The sequence below is a fragment of the Nyctereutes procyonoides genome, unplaced genomic scaffold (genome assembly GCF_905146905.1).
Source record: "Nyctereutes procyonoides isolate TBG_1078 unplaced genomic scaffold, NYPRO_anot_genome, whole genome shotgun sequence".
Taxonomy (NCBI): Eukaryota; Metazoa; Chordata; class Mammalia; order Carnivora; family Canidae; genus Nyctereutes; species Nyctereutes procyonoides.
Window position 1 is genome coordinate 8,658,777 of NW_026575033.1, and position 27,506 is coordinate 8,686,282.

Sequence of the window (27,506 nt, forward strand, 5' to 3'; positions counted from 1 at the left end):
GTTTAGTTTTCCACATAGTTATAATCGGTTTGGCTAATTACAAAAAATTGCGTTGGCATTTTATTGAACTAGCATTAGTTAAGGGTAGAATTGAAGTCTTTATAGCAAGTAAGTATGAGTATTTATTTCCTTTTGTTCACGTTACCTTTTGTTTCTGTTAGTAGAGTTTTAACCTCTTAATATAAGCCTGTATTTCTAGGTAAGTGTATATCTAGATTTTTATTTTTGTTCGTTGAAGTAAAACCCGCAAATCATTAAATTCACCCTTTCAGAGTATACAATTCAGTGGTGAATGTGCTAACATATTCACAGTTGTGTAGCCATCATCACTATCTAATTCTACAACATTTCTTCACCCTAAAAGGAAACTTCATACCAGTTAGTAGTTATTCCTGATTTTCTCTATCCCTAGTCCTTGGAAAGCACTAATCAACTTTATGTCTTTATAAAGGATTCGCCTGTTCTGGACATTTCCTATAAGTAGAATCATACAGTAAATGGCTTTTTGTGTCTGGCTTCTTTCATTTAGCAATGTTTTCAGAGTTCATCCATGTTATAGCATTTATCAGATTCCCCCATTTTATGGGTGAATAATATTCCATTGTGTGGATGGATCAGATTTTATTTACACATTTATCAGTTGATAGACATTTGAGTTGTTTCCATTTTTTGACTATTATGCATAATACTGCTACGAACATCCAAGTACAAGTATTTGCATGAACATATATTTTCAATTCTCTTGGGTAATGTACTTACGAGTGGAGTTGCTGGTCATACCATAACTATACTTAACAATTTGAAAAACTGCCAAACTGTTTTCCAAAGTGACTATATCATTTTACATTCCCACCAGCAATGTATGAGGATTTCAGTTTTTCCATTTGCTCTTATATTTGTTATTGACCTTTTTTTTTAAATTGTAACCATCCTAGTGTTATGAAGTGGATTTGATTTGTAGTTGTGATTTGTATGTTTCTAATGACTAATGTTGAGCTTTTTATATGCTTGTTTGCCATTTGTATATCTTCTTTGGAAAATGTTCAAATCCTTTGCCTGTTTTTTAAATTTGTTTTTATTGTTGAGTCATAAGAGTTCTTTGTATATTCTGCCTGCTAGCCCATTATTGAATAGGATTTGTAAATATTTTCTCCCATTCTGTGGATGGCCTTTTCACTTTCTTGATAGTTTCCTGTGGAGTATAAAAAGCTTTCAATTTTGATGAAATCTAATTTACTTTTTATTATTTTGGTTATGTGTGCTTAGGTGTCTTATCCTAAGAAACCATTCCTTAGCTGAAGTTCCTGAAGGATTATGCTTGTTTTCTTCTTAGAGTTTCATAGGTTAGCTTTGTTTAGGTTTTTGATCAATTTTAAGAGTGTTTTTGTTTTTTTACACAGATTTATTTTAGACAAAAAGAGAGTGAGAGCAGGGGGAGAGCCAAAGGGAGAGGGAGAGAAGCAGATTCCCCATTGAGTGGGGAGCCTGACACAGGGCTCCATCCCAGAACTCTGAGATTATGACCTGAGCCAAAATCAAAAGTCAGACGCTTAACCGACTGAGCCACCCAGGCGTCCCTGAGGTAGTTTTATATATGGTGTGAGGTATTGGTTAGATGTTATATATATTATGTTTCTGTTTTGCATAGTGGTCACCCCTAGAATTTTACCATGCATGCTTTGCTAAGTACGAAATTATTAAAGAGGAAGGAGGTAAAGATACTTCATAAGGATATTTAATGATTTTCTTCCTTTTGCCCCCTTTCAGTGTAATAGTTCCTAGAATTTCTTTCTTTCTCTGTCTCTCTCTTATTTAAATTCTTAAGAATTTTGTTTTATTTTTTTGTTAAAAATTTTATTTATTTATTCATGAGAGACACACAGAGAGAGGCAGAGACATAGACAGAGGGAAAAAGCAGGCTCCCTGTGGGGGCCCAGTGTGGGACTCAATCCCAGAACCCCAGGATCACGCTCTGAGCTGAAGGGATATGCTCAACCACTGAGCCTCCCAAGCGTCCCTTTTTTAAAGAATTTTAATTGTACTTTGACTTGAACCTATTTCAGACTTCTTGTTTTTTCACTATCAGTGGTTTTCCAAATTTATCCATACATTATTATAGTCTATGGTTTTGGGGAGAAGGGGTTTTCTCTATACCGAAGTTGATCATTTCACCAAGGAGATGTGAGTGACAGATTCTAAAAAATGTCTTCATATTCCTCCTCATTTGCAAATAAATTGTGTAAAACTTTAAGTGACAATTCTTTTTTCCCTTCTTACTTTGATTATTTCATTGTATAATGTTGCTGATGCAGTCTCCAGTTAATGTCATTGTTTGTCCTAACCACTTTTCCTTATTTCCCAAGTTTTATTTTTAGGTAATTTCCTCAGTTACTTCTCTGGTTTACTTTTTCTCTCTTGGTTGTGTCTACTTTGCTATTTAATTCATCTGTTGAGTTTTTTTCCCTTTAATTTCAATGATTATATATATATACTTATTTATTTATGATAGTCACAGAGAGAGAGAGAGAGAGAGGCAGAGACACAGGCAGAGGGAGAAGCAGGCTCCATGCACCGGGAGCCCGACATGGGATTCGATCCTGGGTCTCCAGGATCGCGCCCTGGGCCAAAGGCAGGCGCCAAACTGCTGCCTCAATGATTATATTTTTTACTCTTAAAGAGTTTAGTTTTATTTAAGAAGAACAAATGTTTTTTTCTTTTTATGTTTGTCATTTCTCTCATGTCTTCAATCATTTTAGTTTCAGTTTTATATCTTTTATAGCATTCTGTTTTCTGAGATCCCTTTTTCTCATGGTATTAATTCACAAGTTTATTGTCCACGCTGACCCTTACTTTGGGAGTTCTTTTAAGTGGAATTGTTTTTCTAGGGAGAGATCTTGTGTGTTCTGGGTTGTAGAAGCATTCATCAAAAACAGTTGGTGTTTGCTTCACGCAAATGTCCAGGACAGTTCAAACTTTGTTAATTTTTCACTGAGATTCCTGTAACATGAATGAAGTCTCCTGGGAATTTTCTCTGCTATACCTGTGTATAGTACTGGCATGGGATTCTTTTCTCTCAACACAGCTCCAGCCTTCTCCTTTCCTCCATCTCTCTTCCACAACTAAACTTACTTTTTGCCTCTATGGGCTAGTAGGTAGAAAGAAGTTTTCTCATCCTACATTCACTGATGTTGCAACTTTTCCAGACTCCTTGGCTTCACACTGAAATTAGAGTCCTAATCCCCAGGTTTTATGGGCTGAAGGCCATGTTTCATATTCTCCTGTGGGCATTAAAGCCTCAATTAGTCTAGATTTTTCCTCAAACTTTCCACAGTATTACCTCTTAACTCCAGTTTTTTCCTTAATTTCTTACTCTTGGAGTTTTTGTTGTTCTTTTTTATCTCAGCTATATTTTAAATTTGGGTTGTATCATATCTCTTAGTTCCATGTATTCACAGCATTGATAAGGCTTGAGGGGAGGGTATCTTGTTAGCTCAGTGTTTCTTATTTCCCAGAAACAATATTGCCCTAACTGGTTGTTCATATTTAGGAATGCTGTTCATTTAGTATATCCTAATATTGTAACCATTTGCTTTAGGGAATTATGTCGTTATTTACAAGTGTCTTTTTGTTGGTTTTCGTAGGTTTTTCAGGTATAAAGTCATGTCATTCAAAAACACTGATACTTTGTAGCCTTAAAGGTTTTTTTTATATCATTTCTTATATTTTGTTAATTGCTCTGGTTAACTCCTCCAGTGAGCATCTCTTTACTGTTTCCTCCTTTCTATTTGAATTGGGATACATTTAAGAAGAGATTTTTTTAGATGTTCTGAAACAATTAATTTAACATATACGATTTAAGTATCACAGTTTGAATATTCACCTAATAAATTATAGTGCAGTTATGGCATAAGATGTCAACAAAATGTCATTCTAAGAATAAATTACAAAAAGTAATGCCAAAAAAATACAAAAATGTAATATTTCTAAATCATCTTCTTTTAAATACAATTTTTCATTCTTCCAGATTGTCTCTTATAGTATCCTCAGTGATTATTATATTTGCTTAAGTGTTCTGGTGGTTGAGTACCAGTTAAGGGTAGGGTGTTGGTGTTGTAATTACCACAAGTAGCCCTTATCCCCAATATAAGGAAAAATAGAACTTAAAAAGCAGTATTTACATGTGAGAGAAGTGAAATCAAATCTCATTTTAATTCATCTTTATTTTTAACTATTCATTTCTTTAGTATGGTTCTACTCCTTTGGGCTGTTTATAATTTAGTGTTATATATAGGCAGTTGACATTAAGTATGTGGTGGCTGTTGTCTTCACAGTAGTTAGGTACAGAATACCTCTCTTCGAACAGATATGTGCATATTTTACTCCGTTCTTTAACATGTTTGAGATATTCTGGTGGCACAAAGCTGTGCCTTATGTGACTAGGTGTGAAGTTTCAGTGATTTAGGGGTTAATTTCATTTCTAGCTTCCTATACATTTAAATATCCTGTTTCCCCTATAGCTGGTGCTTAATAGTGTACATATTTTATTTTGAATGTATTAAGTATCAGCTCAGATATATGAACTCAGATTTCAGTGCTGCAACAAAATTAAAAATCCTTAAGAGAAAGCTAGTTACATTACAACTTATAAATTCTATTATACATGAATTTCCTTCTTAACTGACCACAGTTTGGTTTTGGTAATCTTTTTCCATGCATTCAGGCTTAAAGAGACTCTACCTTTTGTCTTACTTGCACACCTACTTTGGTGTCAGAATCTTTCCCTGCACTCCATGCTGCGCTTCTATTCCACATGGCTTAATGTGGTCACTAATGCTACTACTATGGGTAATGGATCCCCTTTCTACTTTCTAGTATAAGACATAGGAACTAGGCAACTAGATAGCTTATGGGCTAAGAGCACAGGCTTTGGAATCCAATGAGACCTGAGTTGAGTCTGGATTCTTTTGTTTAATAACCTATATTCGTCCTTATAATATAAAAAATTTTTAAACGTTTTCTTAGCAGTGAGGTGAATGTGGTATACCTACCTCACAGGGTTGTTGTGAGGAGTACATAGACTGATGTATATGAAGTACTTTTATTAGTGCCACATTGGAAAGTATTCAAGAACTGGTAGCTATATTTGTTGTTGTTATTTAATTTAAAGGTAGTAAACAAATTTGCTCATCTTTGGTGATTTGGCTTGGAAAGACTTAAACACTAGCTTTAGGGAAACTGTCTTAAATGCATTTCATATTAGGTAAGTGGGGAGTATTTGTCTTTTGAAAATAGTTAATAATTCAATTTTTGCTTTATGGATTAACCTGCAATTAAATGTGTAATATAGAGTTAGAAAAACAGAACTCTGAAACAGTTTTTTGTTGTGCTTTTTTTTTTTTTAAATAAGCTTATATCTTAATATAGTAGTTTGGCCTCCTTATAAATAATCACTTTTTGAAAAGAGGTTTAGATTTTTAATGTTTTTCTGAGATACCTTTAAGACAAATTTGAGAATGCCTGACTTGCTTTAATGTCAATGCAGTAGACATTGTTATAGCAGTAGGAGTGTTACATTTGGAGTTTGGAGTCTTGAGTCCTGGCTTTGCTGTTGGATTTGCACAAATGTCACTGGTCAATTCAAAACCTCTTCATGTCTGAATTCTAATCTCTGCTATGGTGCTTGTAACTTGACCTGCCTCACTTGCCTAACTCAATCAGTTGCTCAGAAAATCAGATGAAATAATTATGTTAAGGCTCTTTAGAAACTGCAAAGGGCTATCCTGAGTAAAGATAAGGATTATCTCAGTTCTCACCTTAGTTTTGTCCACCTACATCTTTCCAAAAAACACTATTGATGTTTTATGAATGCCTCAGAATTGAAATTCATGTCCCTGTTAATCATAGTTTCTGACCAGAGGCATTTTGATAAACTTTTTCCTTGCATTGTGAGATGGCAATTACTTTAAAGTGTGGGCTTTTAGTCATTCCCCAAATGGCCAGAAAACAGTTTGTGGATAAGCCAAGTTTTTCAGGAAGTCTAACTGTAGCTCTAGAAACTCTTTTAATCTCTGCTCAGAACTGATCACCTCCATTAAGCCTTTGATTAATTCTACCTGGTTTTAATTAATTTGCATCCATCTGCATTTATTATGCATGTAGTTTGCAGTATATTAATTTATATTTGAGTGTTTTTGTAAGTCATTTTATATTTTATGTCTTTTACATGTGACCTGGTTTTGTTTTCTCAGCTAGCTTGGAATCTCCTGAAGGGTTAAGACAATTGTCCTTTTCCTTTCTTCACGTTAGGATCATAATAGAGGATGCCCTCCGTATAATGGTTTCTTATTAGTTGTGTTTGGATAAAACTTCTCTTAGAACCTAGTGGCATCAGTTGGCCTAATTTTACAAAGTATGCATTTGCAGAAGTTTTCATTTGTTCTAGTATATGCCTATTTAGAGTTAAAGACAAAAGGCATCAAAACAGTCTATTGCTTGATTAAAAAATATAATGTGTAAGCTATTGTGTATTTCAGCTAAGACTAGACTTAATTGTTTTGCTTTTTCAACCATTCTGTTAATTGTATTTGGCCAAAAGAAATCTAGTAAATCTCATTAAATAGTTTTATTTTTAATACTATACTACTTTAGGTTAATGTGGTATTTGTGTTGTTAATAGCCATAGTTTTAAATGATTCTTCACAGAAAGGGAATTGGGCCCTTTATGAAAGAAAGCCTTTTATAAAGGCTTATAAAAAGGCTTTTTAAAGAGTCTCAGTTTGTTATTTCTCATTTTTCCATTAAATTAATTTGTTAAATTTCTGATGATTCTTACTATTGAAGTTTCTTGTGTAAACCTTGATATGGAGGAGACTATTCTTGCAATAAATTTCCTAGTTAGGAAATTATTTAGAAATGTCTATCTTTGAAAAAAGAAACATCTTTACATTTGCTTTCATCAGAGCTTTCTCTAAAACATAACCAAGATAAAATCATGGCTTTTATTTTTGCACTTGATTTTGCTAAAGATGATGTTTCTTCCAAATGAATGTTTGCATTTTATTTCCAGATGTGTTTCTTTAAAACCAATTTCTCCTCCCTAAGAAACATTTGTACATCTTCTTCAGGGATGTCCTTGTCTGCTGGATCTTCCCCTCTTCATTCTCCCAAGATCACTCCGCATACTTCTCCTGCTCCTAGAAGAAGAAGTCACACTCCAAATCCAGCAAATTACATGGTGCCTTCTAGTGCCTCTACACCTGTTAATAATCCTGTTTCTCAGACTCCATCTTCTGGTCAGGTGATCCAAAAGGAAACTGTCGGTGGGACGACTTACTTCTATACAGACACAACCCCAGCACCTTTGACTGGAATGGTATGTCTGCATTAAAGGAGAAGTTATAGTACTCTTACAACAGTTCCTTCATATTAATGAGATTAATGAGGAGGCTTACCCCCTCTTGCATCTTTTTATTGTGATGTGAAAAAGTATTTGATTTTCTAACTTAGATGATAACTCTAATCTCTTCTTATTGCTTCAAAGTAAACTGTTTCTGTAGTAATAACTCCAGGTTTAGACAAATCTGGGTTTATTCACAGATTATATTCAAGCTCTAGTTAGTACTTCATGTCATGTTTTGCTTATGGGATTACCTATACTTGTGCCAGTTAAAGTTGACATTCGCTACATTTGTTTATAGGTATAATAGGTAGTTTTGCCTCTAGTCTACCTCTAGTAAGAAGTCTGAGAAAGTAGATGGCTTCCTATATTTACTGAAAGTAAACTGATGATAAACCTTTCCTTCAGATGAGGCAGTGATTTAATCTCTAGATTTCTGGATAGTGGAGATCACATAGTGAAAAGAGGTCTCCAATATGGATTATTGGTAAGGAGGGAGGGAGCCCAGGGGAAGCCCTGATCACAAATGAGGAAAGGGTTAACAAAGGAGGGAGGAGGGGAAGGGCAGAGAGAGAAAATATCTTCATGTTCCACAAATTGTATCTTTTAGCTTCAACTGTTGTGTCCATGTTCAAAAATTGTTTTTTAACTAGTATAGCAAAATAAGTAGTAGTTGAAGAGCATGTGAGTTAGAAAGCCAAATTCCATTAAAACACAAGAGCTGATCTAAATTGTAGACATTTGACATAATTATAGATGATAGTTTTAGATGAAAATTATCCTTCGGTTTTAGTAAGCAAATTTTGATCTCACAAGTTAAATAAATGGTTTATTTTGATTAATATTTTACTAAAAGACAATTTGAATGCAAAGATGACAGAGTGCTTTTCTGTTTTTTAAGAGTCCTAGTCCTGCCATTGTTTTGTGACTTTTGAATCTTAGTACCTCTGAGACCATTTCCCCAGTTATAAATGGGGATAATAATACCTAACCTCCTTGTGAGAAATAAATGTGAAAACATTTGTAGACATACTTATGAATTATGTAAAATGCTTTTTAAAAACTAATAAATAGCTAATAGTTTTGTTCTGTTTTGTTTTGTTTTTGGTCAGAGATCTTTCAAAAATTATCACAGAACAGCTTGCCGAACAGAAGGTCAAATAATTGAGGTAGAGTAGAGACTTTCCTTGGTTCTTTCAAGTAAGAATTCCATCAATGTTTTACCTTTTTTGGGGGTTTATTATATTTTATAATTATTTATATTTTTATTATATTTTATCATATTTGTAGAAGGAGCAAATTTAATCTATAAAGAGGTTCTTTTGTCACAAAACTGTCTCAGTTGTTTTTGTAGTGATTATATATGGCACATTTTTACAATGTTTTTACCCTTCACACCACTCTTAAAAATATGCTCATGGTAAACCTGTGGTGGTTAAGCCAAACTGCTATCTGGTGTAAGAAAACCAAGGCGAGAAAAAGGAGGTATTATTCTCCCTACAGATTTAGGTTAAAGGAAACCTTACAGGTATTGCAAAACCACTTCCTGATTGAGATCCAGAGCAAGAGTGATCATCTGAGGGCAGCAGAAATTAGCTGAATTCATTTTTCAGAGAGGGGGGAAAAAAGTGTTTCTTTCAGCTTTTAAAATGAAAAAAGAAAACATAGTTTAGAATGTACATTGATTTTTGTATCAGGGACCAGTGAAGAGGAAGGAGAGGCATAGGAAAACAGAAGAAACGGGGTGAAGAAGAGTCCATTTCTAAGAAGCTGGAAGATTTAGTAACTTATTGGTTTGCCCAGAAAGTATTTAAATAGATTGTTGCACCCTATTGTTCACCTAAGCTTCAGTCCCAGAGGGAGAGTTAAGTCAGTTGGTCCTCTTTACTGTTGCAATTTGAAACCAGTATGTACATAACAAGTTTGTTTAGATTAGCCAAAAAAGCCCTTCAGGGGAGTGGTTCTTTGGGTAGACAAGGCAGTGTTAAACCTCATTATCTGACTAAATCCAAACACTTTAAATACCTGCTTTCTTCCTCTCTCTCAACTGCTTTAAAAAATACTTACAAACTATATAACACTTCTTCCAAAGAGCAGCTTTGTTCTCTCATTAGAAGTTAAATTTTACTGTATTTGAAGAAATGTTTCCTTGTTAGATTTTTATTTTTTTTTAATTTTTTTTTTATTTATTTATGATAGTCACACAGAGAGAGAGAGAGAGAGAGGCAGAGACACAGGCAGAGGGAGAAGCAGGCTCCATGCACTGGGAGCCCGACGTGGGACTCGATCCCGGGTCTCCAGGATCACGCCCTGGGCCAAAGGCAGCCGCCAAACCGCTGCGCCACCCAGGGATCCCCTCCTTGTTAGATTTTTAAATTCATTATTGCAGTATAATATTTTTAAAGTGAGTTCATTCAAAAAGTATACTAATAACAGCTATTCTGAGGTATTTAATTCATTATCATTAAAATGTATCCATTTATTTACCGCTGTCATTTAAAGATTAAAACTTTATTAAAACATTGATAAAGCTCATCAGTTGAGAATAATTGGTTATTACATTTTCCTCCTCCCTGCCTTTTTAGGTATTTCCAAACTATCATATTTACCCTCCAACTGCACCTCATGTTGCTTATATGCAACCAAAAGCAAATGCACCTTCCTTCTTCATGGCTGATGAACTCCGACAGGTATGCTTTCAGAATCTCTGGTGGAAATACTTAATATCTCTTGTGCTTTAGCAAACAACTGGAGAAAAAACAAAACTCTTTTCAAATCATATAATTCAATCAAGTATGCTACTAAAGCAGATAGAATTTAGAATTTATTTAAGGAAACCTAATGTTCAAGACAAATTGCAAGTGTGTGTTAGGACATATAACAGAATAGCTATCTAAATGGGCTACCTTTTTGCACTTCATAACCTGTGCATTGTAAGGTCTCTTTGAAATATATTAAATGGTTTCTAACCGTCAGACAACTTTTTGCTAATATTATAGGATAAGAATAAATAGTTTGGCTTAGATGTAAACTCATTTTAAAAGAGCTTAGTATTTTCTATAAAGTAGGTTTTATTAAAAGAATTTCATTTCCTTTTTTTAGGTATACAGCTAAGTATTATTTGATATGTAGAATTTCATTTTATATTTATATTTTCAGAAAAATTTTTATTTCACAGAAGTTGTACCAGTATAGTGTTGATGAGTGAATTGTTAGTCAAACTTAGGATAGGCCTTGAGTTTTTAGCCACAGAGTTAGTTGTGTGCTTTGGATTATAGGTCAGTCACTTAACCCTTAATTATGGGTAGGTCTATCTAGGACTGGAATTTAGACATTTTATCATTATTAGAAATGTTATTTCACGTTATCAACATTAAAAAGTGCACATACCAAAAAATACTAATACTACATTATTTAGTTATAATAGAAAACAGATTTCAGAAGCTATAATGTTTATATGTAAATAGACTTGTTTTCTTTTCTTAGGAGCTGATTAACAGGCATTTAATAACAATGGCTCAAATTGATCAAGCAGATATGCCAGGTAAAATGTGAATTGATTCATCTTTAAAGGATATTATTACCTTTATGTACATATTTTTATGCCTTGAATAGCTAATCACTATTTTATGAATATATTTATTTGAAATCTATTTTTGAAGCGTTCCAAGATGCCACTGATCATCTAGTTCATTTCACTTTCTACATGTGACAGTATCTAGTTTGTCAAAAAAATTAGGTGGTTTTAGAAATCATAGTACTTTACCTCACTGTGCACTGGAGTATTATTGTCTTCTGAAACTTGATGAAATATGGATACTTAAACAGAGGGGGAAGGTAATTATTATTTTTGGAAGTGTGGTATACCAGACAGTGTGCTAATTGAATTTTTAATATGTCATACTTTCTTTCTCACAAGCATTCTATGACAGAGACATGAATACCTCTTATGTGTGAGGAAAACTGAGGTTGACAGGAAGGCTAAATAACTTGCCTTTAAGACCAGTGGTCTGGTTGGGTCAGAATTTAAACCTAGGTTTTTCTGTCTGTGCTACAGCGTTTCTTAGAATGCAGTTAAAATCTCTTTCCCCAGGGTAGCCCGGGTGGCTTAGCGGTTTAGTGCCACCTTCGGCCCTGGAGCCTGATCCTGGAGACCTGGGATCGAGTCCCACATCGGGCTTCCTGCATGGAGCCTGCTTCTCCCTCTCCCTCTACCTGTGTCTCTGCCTCTCTCTCTCTCTCTCTCTCTCTCTCTCTCTCTCTCTCTCTCTGTGTCTCTCATGAATAAATAAATAAATAAAATCTTAAAAAAAAAACTCTTTCCCCAGCTTATTTGCTATATAGCAAGATTAAATATGGTATAATTTAACAAAATTATACGATATAATGCAGCAAAATTAGCTGCATTATAAATAATGCAGCAAAATTAGCTGCATTATAAATAATGCAGCAGGGGAGCACCTGGGTGGCTCAGCGGTTGGGCCTCTGCCTTCAGTGCAGGTGGTGATCCTGGAATACTAGGATCAAGTCCCACATCCGGCTCCCTACATGGAGCCTGCTTCTCTCTGCTCTGCCTATGTCTCTGCCTCTCTGTCTCTCTGTGTCTCTCATGAATAAATAAAATCTTAAAAAAAGAATCAGTAGGAATACATTTGCCCTAGAGATAATCTCAAGACACATGGTTATAATCAAGGATTGAGCATAGTTCACTGTGCATCCTCTTGATTGCTGAAGAATTAAAAGGAGTATGTCAAGCTATCATGCCTTAAGACCAATCTTTTCAGTTTAGATGGACAGAGAACTTACCTGTCCCAGCCTTGAGGTATTCAGGTTGGAATTGTCCTTAAATATTTAATATTGTCTGTGAGGCCCTACCCAGGGTAAAAGAAGAAAAGAAAACTAGGTTGGCTTATTTTTGCCTTTCCATTCTTTATGAATACAATCATGAATAAATCATATGATTGTAGATTAGACATAACTTGAAATTATAATAGAATTTAAGAAGTAGCTGGATATTAATTATTATTAATTATTAACTGACATTAATACATGTCAGTTAAATTTCTATAGATCAATAAGCAATAACTTAAATATAATGAAAAGAAAAGATGCTATTTATAGTCATTTAAGGTTATCAGTAGCTAGGAATAAATGCAGCAAAAGATGTGTGAGATCACAATGGGGAAGGCTTATTAAGAGATATCAGCTAAGATGAATAAATAGAGTAAAATACTATGTTATATATAGGAAGACATAGTGATTAAGATGTTAGGTTTTCTAAACTGTTGCATAGGTCCAATAAAATTGTAATCAAAGCACCATGAGCTGTTTTTACTCTTAATTCTTCTGACATGTACTTTATGTCCTAACTTTAAGGGCCCTAACTATAAGGGTTCAGTCCCACAAGATTATGCCTACTTCAGATGCCAGCTGAAATGGGTTATCCAGGCTACCCATATTCTATGTGGCCAAGTGCAAATTTGGGGGTTTCCACAATCACTACCACCACTTCCCCATCTCCCCACCCCACTGGTTCAGTAATTTGCTAGAATGACTCACTTTAGTTTGTTGGTTTAGTATAGAGGGTGCGACTCAGGAACAGCAACTCAGGAACAGCCAAATGGAAAAGGTGTCTAGGGCAAAGTAAGGTGGTGGGTTGGGTGGCGGCAATGGGGACTTCCATACCCTTTCAAAGGTGTGCCACTCTCCTAGTACCTCAGTGTGTTCACCAGCTTGTAAGCTCTCTGGATTCCACTGTTTAGCGTGGGTTTTTGTTTGTTTGTTTGTTTTGTTTTTTAATGGGAGTTTCATTGTGAGAACAATTGATGAATTCTTTAGCTTTTAGTGATGAACTGAATCTTCAGCTTTTTTGTCCTCCCTGGGAGTTGGGAAACAGAGCTGAAAGTTTCAAGCTTCGTTTGGTCTTTATTTTTTTAAATTATGTTACAGCATAACAGAACTTTTCATACCAGATGATAAAATTAAAGGGCCAGGGCGGGGCACCTGAGTGGCTTGGTCAGTTAAGCAGCTGCCTTTGCCTCACATTAAGATCCTGAGATCCTGGGATAGAGCTCTGCATCAGGCTCTCTACTCAGTGGGAAGTCTGCTTCTGCCTACCCCCCCACTCCCCCACCCTCCACCCCTCCAGCCCCACCCCCCACCCCACCCCCGTCCCCAGCCCCTCCTGGCTGGTGCTTTCTCCCTTTCTCAAATGAATCACTAAAATCTTAAATTTAAAAAAAAAAAAAAAAAAAAGAGTAAGGGGCCAAGACTACCCCAGGTACTTTGAAGATGATGGTGGAGAATCTGGGTGTATTGAGGGAGGAGAGGCATAGTTTGAGTCTGTAATAACTAAAATAGTGGAGTGATGGCACTGGGTTAGATCAGTTAATGAAACAGGCTAAGGAGAGCCCAGACACATTCTGTGGTAGACGTGGCATCTCAGTGGGGAAAGAAGGCATTGGAAAAAATGGTTTTTCTTTATGGTAAAGGATAAAATTGGATCATTATCTTTAACCACATCTGAAAATCAATTCCAAATAGATTAAGAACTTAAAAGTATAAAACAAAACTTTAAAAACTTTTACTATAAAATCTTGGTGAATTGATTTAATATTTCAATGTGGAAAGATTTCTTATACAGAAGACAAAGGTCATTGACTCTTAAAGAAAATACTGATGAATTTTGCTAAATTAAAATTAAAAACAATCCAAAGATACTCAGAGTAAAGAAAATACCTGGAAGAAGATATTTACACAGCTGGTAAAGAATATAAAAAACACAATCCAGTAAGAGCATAAATGACTCAATAGAAAAAGGGCCAAAAGATAGGAATAGACATATGAGGAAAGAGAAAATTCAAATGACCAGTAAATCTATGACAGAATGTGAAACATCATGGATCATTAGGGAAAAATACAAATAAGATGTCATTTTAAAGTCTGATTCTGGGATCCCTGGGTGGTGCAGCGGTTTGGTGCCTGCCTTTGGCCCGGGGCGCTTAAAATAGCAGAAACTTTGATCCAAATGAATTGTGATATTGTCAGATGATAGAATATTGTACAGCAGCTTAAATGAAGAAAGTTCACTGCACTGACATGCAGTAATACAGAAGACTCTTAGTAATGTCATAGTGAGTAAAGTTAGTTGCAAGAGACTACATATAGCATGATAGCTTTTTGTAAAGTTAACTACAATTATGTAAATGGTAAATGTATGTGTGTATGCATATGTATATATCTTATGGTATGTAATAAAACTATATGAAAAGAGAAGAGAAGGAAGGCAGAAGTTGGTAGAAAGAACCGTATATTTAGATGTAAGTTGAAGAAAAGGTCTGAGCTTTTTGTTTTGAGTGCTGTGTTTGCTGATGCTTATTATGTTATTAAAAATAATTGAATAAGGGCAGCCCCAGTGGCTCAGCGGTTTAGTGCCGCCTACAGCTCAGGGCGTGATCCTGGAGACCCGGGATTGAGTCCCACGTCAGGCTCCCTGCATGGAGCCTGCTTCTCCCTCTGCCTGTGTCTCTGCCTCTCTCTCTCTCCTCTCTGTGTATTCTCATGAATAAATAAATAAAATCTTTAAACAATTTTTGAATAAAAGCAGGCCCTGCATAGACATGAGCCAGTGATTCGAGTGTCACAAACTAAAGGTTATTGTTAATCTAATTCTGTGCCCCATGTTCAACAAATTTTAATAAATGCTTTTTTTTCTATCACGGCTCTAGTTGCTCTTTTTCATGTCTTATGTTTACTGTTAATCTTCATCTCATGTTGACTCATTTATTAATATTTGGTCTTGCTATTCTTTTCTCTCTCCCTTTTCCATATTTCATACTCCCACCATACTTCTCAACTTGGAAATCATAATTTATTTCCTGTAGATCAGGGGTTTTCCACCAGGAATGATTTTCCCCCTTATGGGTCATTTGGCAATATCTGGAACAATTTTGGTTATCACACCTGGCAGTGGCATGCTACTGGCTATTATTGGGTTGCTTAACACCCTTCAATGCATAGAACAATCTTCGATGACGGAGAATGATCCAATCTGGTATGTTCATAGTGCTGAGGTTGAGAAACTACAGTGAATCTCAGATATTCAATGTCTTATTCGATGCAGCCTATCATTCTGTATGTTCTTTGAGGGGAAGAAGCAGGGTTAAATAGAGCAAAGACAGTAATTTTATTTTTTTATGATTATTTTTAATATTATTTGGTGGAATTGGACCTCAGACTAAAACTTGGGGCTGAACTAAATAAATAGTGCAGCTCTGCCCATCATCATCCAAGTTGATTTTCTTTACTTTGATTTTTGATATCTAACAATGATTTAGGCATCTCCTTTTATTGATAAAAACATTTCCCTTTATTCATACTTAATTTTGTGCATTTGTTAAATTGAACTAGAAGCAAAGAGCAGAACAACAATGAATAGTCCAGTCAGTGGAAACATTTGGTTTTTAAGGTTAATATTAGACCACATATGATTATTTCATGGTAGAGTGGAAAATATAGTGTTAAAAGGTGACTTTCTGAAACAAGATAAAATTTTAATGCATAGACATAAAAACAAGCATTTCAAAGATCTTATTTAAGTCATGAGGAGCCGGTTATAAGACTTACTTTAGAGAAGGAAAATTGAAATGAATCTGCAAACTGGCATTTTCATAGAGAACAGGAGTTATTTTGCAGGGTGAGCAGTTATCTACATATAGTTTACTCGAGTGTAAAATATCTCCCATAGCATAAGAATCAGACACTAGAAGGGTATCCTTTGGATAATGCCTAGTTTTCCACTGATGTACCATATTGCTTTTTCGGTTTTGGTTTTTTCCTGTAATGTAGAAAATTCAACATGCCTTGCTTGAAAATACAAATAGGGTCAAAGGACTTAAGAGTGTAAGATTTTTAGTTGATTGTGTCCCTCATTCAATTTCTTTTTCACACTGATGCTATGAGTAACACTGCTTGGCATAGTGAATTTCAAGTCCTTATTATAGTATTTTAAATTTCCCTCTGATCAATCCCCACGTAATTCTCAGCATTTTCTCCTCTTTGCACCTCCTCTGTGGTATACCCTATTCTCCTACAACATGAGATTTCACAGTCCTGAAAACTGTGTACACATTCAAGACTTGGTGGTGGTGAGTCTCCTTCGCCATAAAGCAAAGCACTCTTTTCATCCCATTTTAGCTCACTGAAAGCAGTCTCATCCTTCAGTTTGTAGTATGCATACCAAATCTTCTGTTACATCTTTCCTAGCATTCTTGGGAATGGCTCCCTTCTCCCTTCTGTTTTCCATGTGTAATGGTTCTCAAAATGTGATCCTTGACCCAGGAGCATCTTTTTTTTTTTTTTTAAGATTTTATTTATTTATTCATGAGAGAGAGAAAGGCAGAGACACAGGCTCCATGAGGGAGCCCGATGCAGAACTCGATCCCAGGACCCTGGAATCACGCCCTGAGCCAAATGCAGACGCTCAACCACTGAGCTACCCAGGTGCCCCGGCATCTTTTCATTATCACCTGGAAACTTGTAGAATTGAAAACTCTTGGGCCCTATTCTAGACCTATAAGTAAACACTAGGCATGGGGCCCAGCAAACTATGTATTAACAAACTTCTTGGTGATTCTGAAGGGTGCTAAAGTTTAAGGACCAGTGCCATGGTGAGTTGTACTTGTTTCATAGCTATTTTCCTTGTACTGTATTATGGTTTATATAGATCTCTGGCATTAATTTTTTCTAAGAGTCTTGATAAAAACCCATATTTCATTAATATGGGTTCACTAATACATAGTAGTCATTCATTACATTTTTATTATTTTGAAAGTAATAACTTCCTCTTATTAAGTGCTCCTCATGAAGCAACCAGGAAACAATATTTATTCTTCATTTATATGTGGGAATTACACTGATCATTAAAATAAGAAATAAATGGGCAAAAGTTACAGCTATATTCCCTTGTGGGTATAACTCCCTTGTACTGCCTTTATTTCAGAAGAACATGCCACTTGACCTTGTTTTGAAAGTTAGATTGAATCAGTTGGGGTTTTTTTGTCTATGGCCAAAATGCTTTCTAGGGGTTAAGAGCATAGGACTATAGAATCAGAGTCCTTAGTTTGCATATCCCAACTGTCTCTCTAGATGTCTGATACTTGTTTTCCTTACATATGAAATAGTTCTGTCTCATATGGTTTCAAAAACTAAGAGATGGTGAATGTAAGAATTTAGCAGAGGTAATAGGAAGGGTCATTTTGAACCTGTCTTCTGGAATGACAGTTTTCTTAATAGGATATTTCACATGTATTTAATAGTCATAAGTCAAAATTATGGGTTGTGAGTTTTTTTTTTAAAGATTTATTGCTGTTTTTAAAAAATTTTTATTTTTTAAGATTTCATTCATTTATTCATGAGAGACACATAGGAAGAGGCAGAGACATAGGTAGAGGGAGAACCAGGCTCCCCATGGGGAGCCTGGTGCAGGACTCGGTCCCAGGACTCCGGTATCACAACCTGAGCTGAAGGCAAATGCTCAATCACTGTGCCACACAGGTGTGCCACATATTGCTGTGTTTAAAAAATAGCATTAAACAGAAGTGCCTGGGAGGCTCAGTTGGCTAAGTGTCTGATTCTTTGATTTCACCTCAGGTCATGATTTCAGGGTTGTGAGATTGAGCCCTAGGTAGGTCTCTGTGCTCTGTGTGGAGTCTGCTTAAGATTCTCTCTCTCTCTTCCTCTTCTCCCTCCCTCCCTCTCCTCTTGCACATGTGCGTGCACTTGCTCTCTCTCTGATAAGAAATAGAAATTTAAAAAAATAAAAAGCAAAAATAGTGTTAAACATATTTATTGTAACACCTTTGGCAAGTAAGGAATAGTGTAAAGAAGATAATAAAAATCCTCCCTCTCAGAGGTTACTGTTTTTGCTGTATTCCTTTCTAGATGATATTCTATGCATATTCTGCATGTTCACTTAGCTTGCTTCTCATTTGAAATATCGTGAGTGTTCCTAAAGTCATTCAAGGCATTTAACAAAATGGAAGCTGTCCAACTGGAAAATATAATTTGATTGTGAAGCATTAAAAAATTGTTGTCATTTTGGATTGTAAAACTGATACATGTTCTAGAAAATAGCAATAAAGAAAAGAAATTGCCTATACTCTATAGAGAAACCAGCCACTAAGTACAGTTAGTCTTTATAAGAAATAAGTTGGGATTCAAGTAAACAGTTTTTTTAATGCCTAACCAGAGTATCCTGATCAAATTCCAATGCATTATCTCAGTTACTCTTAAATATAATTTTTCTTGCTTTGAGGAACATGAAAAGCATGATTGTAGAGTGGTTTTCATTTTCTTTCTTTTATATTTTGCTAGGAATTAAAGTTGTGCTATCATACCCCATGGTTGAAGGTTTTTATGGATTGCCATATTTATACATACACATACACACAGACATATTATACATACCTACTTTCCAACTTAAAGTCATTTTGAATTTCTATACACTTTAAAAAACAAGAATTCATATGCTTAACACTGCTGGCTAAATATATTTTGTGCAAACTAAGTGTTTAAAGAAGCAAAATCTGACTTGATTTTTGTTCAGCATCAGAATTAGAAATGTTTAATATCTCTAAGTGATCACAAATTGTTTCTAATAGCTGAGAAACAAAGAATTGTATTGTGGTATAAGAGATACATGTTTTCGAGTATATGGAATCTGGTTGTTCTTTGGTTGTTTTATAATGACTATTTTTATTGATAGTGAAACCAGTTTGTTTTATAGAATTTTTATGAATGTTGACACTGTTCCAGAATTCAAAAATATGTTTTGATACCGGTGGTTTATGGTAGATTTGATTTCTTTATCACTCTGAGAGATTTATGAATATCAGCAAGTTAAAATTGTCGTCCTATGAATTACTCTAGCAGTCCCTACAGAAGTTGACAGCTACCATAGCCTGTTTCCTCTAGAACCACTGCCACCACCCAATCGGATACAGAAATCAAGTAATTTTGGATATATTACATCTTGCTACAAAGCTGTAAATAGCAAAGATGATCTGCCGTATTGCCTTCGGAGGATACATGGTAAGGAATATAAATTGCCCTCTTTTCAAAGGTATTATTGAGGCTAAGATTACTGAAACAGTCCTGCATATATTTATTTGCTTAATAACAAATTTAAAGGATAATAAATTTATTATTTTGTTTGGAAATTAGTAGCTCATAAATGATGCATAATATGGCTTTTTCTTCACATTTCTGATGGAATAAAGGGGAGATGCCATTTGTTTAATAGAAAATTTTTTTCTTTTTTTTTTAATTTTTTCTTTTTAAAGGTTTTCGTCTCGTTAACACAAAATGCATGGTATTGGTCGACATGTGGAAAAAAATTCAGCACTCCAATATTGTAACCCTGCGTGAAGTATTTACCACTAAAGCATTTGCGGAGCCTTGTGAGTAATTTGTACTTGTCTTTCTGCTTGTAGGCTTCATTATTTGAAGCTACATTGCAGTAATGAGTGTTTGTGTTTTATTTTAAGCTCTTGTGTTTGCATATGATTTCCATGCTGGAGGAGAGACCATGATGAGCAGACACTTTAATGACCCTAATGCCGATGCCTATTTTACAAAGAGAAAATGGGGTAAGAAAAAGATGCAAGCGTGCCCTATTTTGAAGTGATTTTGCTCTGTGGAAGAGTAGTTTGTATTTTAAAATGCATGTAAGGGATGCCTGGGTGGCTTAGTTGTGTCTGCCTTCAGCTCAGGTCATGATCCTGGGATCCACCTGCATCTGCATGGGGCTCCCTGCTCAGTGGGGAGTCTTCTTCTCCCTTTCTCTCTGCCGCTCCCCCTGCTTGTGCGTGTGCTCTCTTCTCTCTCTCCATTAAATTAAATAAATAGAATATTTAAAAATAAATAAATAAAATAAATACATGTAAACTTGTCTCCATAATAATTAGTGCATTTTAAAGAGAAATGTCTTAAAGAATTGAAGTCGGTCCATAGCAAGCTGAGAAATAGTGTATTGTGTGTATAGACTGAGATGAAGACAGAGTAGGAAAGACTTATGGAGGTATCTGATTAAGATGAGAATATGATTTAAGTTTTTTCCTGTTAAGCATTTTTTTTCTTTTAAAAATACATTGTTTTCTTTAGAAAGATGGTTTGGAAAATGATGCCTATAGCTTCACTGCCCAAAGGACAACCATTACCAATTTCTTTCCAGTCTTGTGTTTTGTTTTGTTTTGTTTTTTGGTCTCCTGCCACACTGTTTCCTTTTCTTTTTTAAATTTTGTATCATTGCATCTTCCATTTATTTTAAATATTTTCCCCCTAAGTTTTATATTTTCTGAATATAATTTAATGACTCATAGTCCAGTGTAACTATATATCATTTATGAAATGATTTCCCTAAACAAATGCTTTTTTTTTAAAGGTAGGACTCCATGTTATTTAAGGAATTAGTCTTTAAAATAAATTCTCTGCCAACTTTTCTTTTTTCTTTTCTTTTTGCCCCTTTCCAATATTTATAGTTTATAATACTGCAAAGGACCAAAATATTGTAATTATGTTCTATAAATGTTTATTAAAGGGTAAAATAGCTTCAGAGTCAAAGGTCCATTTTGAGGTGTCTGTTAATTTATGTATTTAGGGAAGGAAAATGTATGTGTCTTTTTTTTTGTTTGGGGACAGGAAAGAAGCATTGAATTTTTTTAAATGTTTTTTATTGAAGTAGTTGACAAACCATTGCATTTTTTACTATGGCTTTTAATCTTAAAGATTTTCTTGAATACATATTGAGAGAAACTAAGGAGGAAGAATGATGTGAGTCCACATTATAGTATCTTTTGGGTTGTGACTCCTTTAAGGACTCTTAATAGTGGATAAAAATATATTCTGTTTACTTGTAACTTTGCTTTCTGACAGTTGGAAGAAGAAAGCTGTGGTTACATGGCTGTTTCACGTTAAAAATCTGGTCATATAGTGTGGTCATTTTTTTTCCTTTTGCCATGTCATCTGTAGACACATACATAATTTTGTTGAAGGGGATGTGGTATAACTTTTCCAATGATGAATATAGCTGTAGTTGTTCAAGTGTATTTTAGTAGTAACACCTGTGAGATGACTGTTGGCTTTAATTTATAGCTGGGTTTCTCAACCTCAGCACTGTTGACATTTAGGGCTAGATAATTATTTTGTGGGAGCAAAATGATGTATTTTGTGATGTATTTTGTGCATTCCAGGATGTTTAGCAGCCTCTACCTATTAGATGCCAGGAACAAGCCCCTTCTCCAGTAGTGACACCAAAAATATCTCCACACTTTGGCCAAATGTTACCTAGGGATCAAAATCGACCCCTGTTGAGAACCACTGATTATAGCACGCCTTTCTAGTTTGGTTTTTTAATCTTTACTTTTGATGTTGACTGATTATTTGATATATTATGTTTACATTTTCATAGGAATCATTCCTTTTTTCTGATATTTGAAAGTATCATTTGAATGGTAGTACTTTCCCTGGACATACTTTAATAGAGGACAAGCCTCTGTTTTCCTATTGTGAATATTAAAAGAAGAGAAAAAGAAGTGTGTATATAAACTTGGAGAGACACAGATGGAAGTCTAATGTTTTCTAATACTATTTAACTTAGTACAAAGTAAAAGATTACATGTTAGAAATATGCTAATTTAGAAAATGAGAATAATAACCATACCATACTGTTAGGGGTTGTGATAAGAGGCTTAAAATGCAATTAGATGGGTCAAGTAACCTCTGCTGCTGTTAACAATATAAAGGTTAAGACAGAATCTGGCACAGAGTAAGCAGGCACTGTGTTTGCTATAAATACTCTTTTTCCTTATTACCACATTTATTAAATAGTTTTATTTAAACTCTTCAGGGCAGCCTGGGTGGCTCAGCGGTTTAGCACTGCCTTCAGCCCAGGGCCTGATCCTGGAGACCCGGGTTCGAATGCCACGTTGGGCTCCCTGCATGGAGCCTGCTTCTCCCTCTGCCTGTGTCTCTGCCTCTCTCTCTCTCTCTCTGTATGTCTCTCATGAATAAATAAATAAAATCTTAAAAAAAATAAAAATAAACTCTTCATAGTCATCTTTGATGATATCTTGGCATTTATCACTGGAGCCACTTTTTGAGTTATTTAATACTGTTTTCCAGGTCCTATTATCTTCAGTCTGTCTGAGTTGAGGGAAAGCAGTTTTTGAATTTTCTTTTTGCTTTTACTTGGAAATTTTTTTTTTTTTACTTGGAAATTTTATCCTAAGCCACAAATTTGCTATTTATTATTGCCACAATTAACCATTTACTGTGTTCCTTTTATGCCTAATTCACAAAAAAATTTGTTTACAGCCATAAGAACACTTGAATTTACAAGGTCATCTTCCTTGAAATAATTTAAAAATCTGTATTAAATTTATGTGGCTCCTTTTCCACTGATTTAAAATTAACAGTGACCCAGGAGATAGTGTCAAGAAGCGCTTAAACAGGAGTTTGAGGGGAGCTTGGGTGGCTCCATTGGTTAAGCACCCAACTCTTGATTCTGGCTCAAGTCATGATCTCAGAGTCATGAGATCGGGCTCTGCACTGGGCATGAAGCACACTTAAGCTTCTCTCTCTCCTTGTCTGTCTCCCTCTGCGCCTCCTTGCCCCTAATTCCCTCCCACCCCTGCTCAAGCACATGTTCTCTTCCCCCCCACACACACACACAAAAAGAACTAATAGAATCAAGATGATTACTGTCATAGTAGATCATATTATTTTTATGTTTCATTATTAGACGTGAGTGATATTCATTGTTTTACATTTATATTTTTATGAGTTGGATACCATCCTGTCTAACTGATATGGCTGTAAGAGAGGAGGCTGGGAATTTGATGGAGAATAAGAAAACATTCAGCATAATGATGGTAGAGACTTTTTATTTTTCTTCAAGCCACAAAATGAACAGGTCTCACCTGCTTGAACAATAATACAAGCTAGGATTATTTTAAGTAAAATAATCATCTTCACCATTCTTGTTTTTATTCAGAATTTACATTTATTTGACTCACAATTAAATTTAAATTCTTTAAATAATTTTGTTTATTGTTCATTAATTACAATGGTCACAGAAAAGAGCACTTCAGTGAGAGCTCTGCTGCTAACAGTATAAAGGTATAATCTCAAATAGGAATTTGGGGTTTATCTCTCAATTTCTTACTAATAGGCTAAACTTTTTTGTATAAATATATAAATTGACAAGTTGTGCCATGATACATGTTTTTATTTTTATTAATTTTGGTTTGGATGTTTAAGTCTTTCAGTTGGTTGTTTAAAAGGTGTCATTTTTTAAATTTATTTGTTTTATAGGTCAACACGATGGACCGTTGCCCAGACAACATGCAGGATTATTGCCAGAATCTCTCATTTGGGCATATATTGTCCAACTGAGTTCTGCATTGCGTACCATTCACACAGCAGGTTTGGCATGTCGAGTTATGGACCCAACAAAGATTCTGATAACCGGCAAAACAAGGTATTAGGATTTTGAGTTTTGTCTTCATTATTTGGCTATGACAGTTTAGTAAACAAAGCATAATGATTTGTTTTAATTCTACCTTTTCATATATTCCATCCAGAACAACTGCTGTGACTTTGAGTTCATTTGTAAGTTTTTTTAAAAAAAGTTGAATTCTTAATAAAATGCCTGTTTATTAACCAAGAATCCTGTAAGGATTTGGGAGGTATATGTGGTTAGGTTTGGGAGAATATAGATGTAATATCAGTATACCTTTTCTATGTATAACCATGGTTCTCAGATTGTAGCATGAAACAGAATCACTGGAGGGCTCATTAATAACCACACATTATTGGGCTCTACCCTCAGAGTTCTCATTCAGTAAATCTAGAGTGGGGCCTGAGAATTTACTTTTACAAGTTCTTGGGTGATGCTGTTGTTGCTCACTGGTCCCCTGCTTTGAGAAATGCTGATACAAAGTGAAGTAATAAATAGCCCCTGACTTCACTAGAATTTTACTTGAATTACTGTAATTTTGAGAGTTATCTTGGACAGCATAGTATAAAGAGCTCAAGATCTGGTACCTGGTTAGGTTACCTGGGTTCATCATATCTTAAGTCTATTTGTTGTCCTGAGCAAGTTCTGTAATTTCTATGTATGCAACAACCTTTTAAGACAGGTAGTATTATTATCTGTTCCACATTTATAAGGTACCTGTCTCATAAGGTTATAGAGAGAATTGAATGATTAATACGTGTAAAATTGAATGATTAATACTTGTGAATGGTGCCTAATACATCTTCAGCAAATGTTAGAAAGCTAATTAGTTCTTTTTCATGAATAACTAATAAACAGCTTGCTGTGGTGAAAAGGCCACTGGCCTGGTAGTCAGAGATGTGAGTTATAGGCCTGGATTTATCAGTTTCCAGCTTCTATGGCCATAGGCCTATCACTTGGTATTTATGAGTCTTAATTACCAAATCATCTCTAAAATGGTGTTTGATAGAGGTTACATGGGGGTAGGATAGAAGTTTAGACTAGATAATATTCTTGAGATCCTTCCTAATATGATAGGCAATGTTATTTTTTTTAAATCTCATTTTAATAGTTTTCTTTAAATTCTCTGGTCTTTGAAGGTTGCGAGTAAATTGTGTTGGAGTTTTTGATGTTTTAACATTTGATAACAGTCAGAATAATAATCCATTGGCATTAATGGCTCAATACCAGGTGAGTAAGAATGAACATGGATACTTATTTAATAACTTAAGGCTTGATTTTCTTTTAAGACAAATTTTGTTTATTTTAAAGTATTTTGGGGTTTTAAGTCTAGATTTCAATTTATTCTGGTGACGAAATGTGCCAGTTTTGAACATATATTTCTTAATCACTGTGATGTATGTATTGTAGAGCCCTTACAAGTTGAAATAGAGAGTTAGTGAGTATCAAAGACTAACTGTTCAAATGAAAATGTATTTCTGTGATGAGGAAGTTTGTCCTTAGCATAAATTAAAACAGATTAATCAGTTGAATAAATTATATTAAATGACATTTTCCCTTTTTCACTCCTTTAATGTCTTAAGATCGTAACTGTTATTTTTACTTTTAGATATTGTCCAATTACCAATCCAAAAATTTTAGAAGTATTTTCAAAGGAATATTGTTGTGTTGCCATTTTCTAAATAATTTTTTCTTTTGCATACTCACTTCTTGTATATAATCAGAATTTGGTTCTAATCTCGTCATAATAATAGTGTAGATTTAGGCCCTGTTATGTTCTTAGCTGTTTATTTCATACTTCTTGATTAATATAAGGTATAGGAGAATAAGACCCTATCTCTGCAAGGAATGTTAAGCGTAGTTGCTTCTGCCTTGATTACTCTATGCAAGTAATGTGGCTGTGTAAAGTAAATCTTTCACGTCATTGAGTTCGTATTGCAGCACTTCACATTTTTTGGAGGATATGCAGGAGCCATTTTAAGACCATGTTAATTCTTTTTGTGTAAGAAATTTTTGGTGTTTCTGAAAGTTTATTAACTTACAAAGGTTTGAAGTAAGGCACAGTCTCTTAATTACATGAAGGAACAAGGAAAAAACACTGTACATTTTCATTGCCCTTCTCGTTTCAATTTCTTTTGTTTAAATCTTTGAAAGAAGATTTTAGTTTGCTTTACATTATAAGCCAAACTTTTCTGAACAAAAAGGAAAAGACAGAATGAGAAGTAGCATCTAAGTAGTGCCTGGTAATCCAATTCATATGTAAACCTCTTCTTTTGCTACAGAACCAGAGACAGTACAGTTCCCAAGACTTAGAGCCACTCATCATCACATTGTGTGCAGACTTTTCACATCTTCCCCTCTGCTCCTGCCCAGCCAAACTTAGCAGCAGCCGAGCTGCCCTGGTTGGTAGCACCACCTAGTGGGCACCACACAGCAAGAAGAATTTGACTGCTTTTTTTCCCCAGCACTGCTTTCCTTCTGCCTAAGAGGATTTGCTCCCTCTTTCTTATCTAGGGTGGTTGTTCTTAGCTACTTTCCTTCTTATCTTTCTAGACCTAGTGCCTAACTAATTGACTGAAAATTTTTCTTCCTAATCTCTGTGCTTCTAAAAGTCACTGATTATTGACTGAAGTACTAGTGATCTTCATATATCCAGGAAAATAATAACACCACATTTTTGAGGAGAAAGTAGACATTATTTAGAACAAGTGCTATCTAACTCTATTGCAAGTATCCGGAAACCCCATGCCCACATTAAAAAATGAAACACCTTACAGTTTTGTTTTTTTACAAGTACAGTTTTAAGCTATTTCATTCTTCTCTATTATGAATAGAGTAATTTTTTTAAATTACTAGTATAAGACTAGTTTGATTTTAGTTTCCTGTATCATAGCAGTATTATTTTCTTTTTTCTTTGAAAATGTACATTATTTCAGTTATGTTAGAGGTTGTGTAGTAACCTTGAAAAAGAACTCTTTTTAAGAAAAAGTAATCCCAGAGTTCCTAATAGACAACTCTTAAGTAAGCTTTTGGGGCAACTGATTGATAAGTTAGGAATTGCCTTTGTTCATAAACTCAGGCTGCTTTAAACCAATTGTCACCTTCCCTTTATTTTCTAGCAGTAAAGGGTATCTCAGGTTTTCTTTTTTTTTTTTCCCTTAATTTTTTGGGGGGTGGGTGATGTATGTGTGGAAGATTTTTCATATAGTTTATAGTAAGGTAAAGGAGAGAATTAAAGATAGTCCCAGTGGGGGATTGTGATTTTACAGAGAAGAGGGTACATGAGAAAGGAGTGCATTGTTTCTTGTAGTCTATTTTTCATAGTCTGTTTCAGACACGTGAATAGAGACTGACTTTCAGTAAAGTGGACATAAGTAGAGCCATAGATAGAATCAGAGAAAAATCAAGAAATCAAGAATCAGGAAGAAACTGAAAATGAGTGGGGGGAAAACCTCCAGAATGCAACAAATGGGGGGAAAAACCAGATGGAGGTAAGAAGCAAAATAACAAATGGAAACTTATTTAGCTGGCAAATAAGGAAAGGAGAGTTACTGAGCTTTTATGATGTTAAACTCTCTTAATTAAGCAGGACTT

At 34.9% G+C, this 27,506-nt stretch overlaps 1 protein-coding gene across 7 annotated transcripts in view; it reads left to right on the forward strand.

Moving 5' to 3' along the window:
* PAN3 (poly(A) specific ribonuclease subunit PAN3) overlaps positions 1 to 27,506 on the forward strand; it is a 137,020-nt gene that overhangs the window by 88,130 nt on the left and 21,384 nt on the right. For 3 of the 7 annotated variants that reach the window (XM_055317198.1, XM_055317203.1, XM_055317200.1), the window contains 9 exons: positions 7,125 to 7,372; positions 8,509 to 8,565; positions 9,982 to 10,086; positions 10,883 to 10,940; positions 19,325 to 19,486; positions 19,738 to 19,854; positions 19,942 to 20,043; positions 23,768 to 23,933; positions 25,052 to 25,142. In XM_055317198.1, coding sequence (XP_055173173.1) covers positions 7,125 to 7,372; positions 8,509 to 8,565; positions 9,982 to 10,086; positions 10,883 to 10,940; positions 19,325 to 19,486; positions 19,738 to 19,854; positions 19,942 to 20,043; positions 23,768 to 23,933; positions 25,052 to 25,142 — 1,106 coding nt within the window. The remainder of the gene's footprint in view (positions 1 to 7,124; positions 7,373 to 8,508; positions 8,566 to 9,981; positions 10,087 to 10,882; positions 10,941 to 19,324; positions 19,487 to 19,737; positions 19,855 to 19,941; positions 20,044 to 23,767; positions 23,934 to 25,051; positions 25,143 to 27,506) is intronic. The other 4 variants (XM_055317201.1, XM_055317202.1, XM_055317204.1 and 1 more) reach the window with 2 other exon arrangements.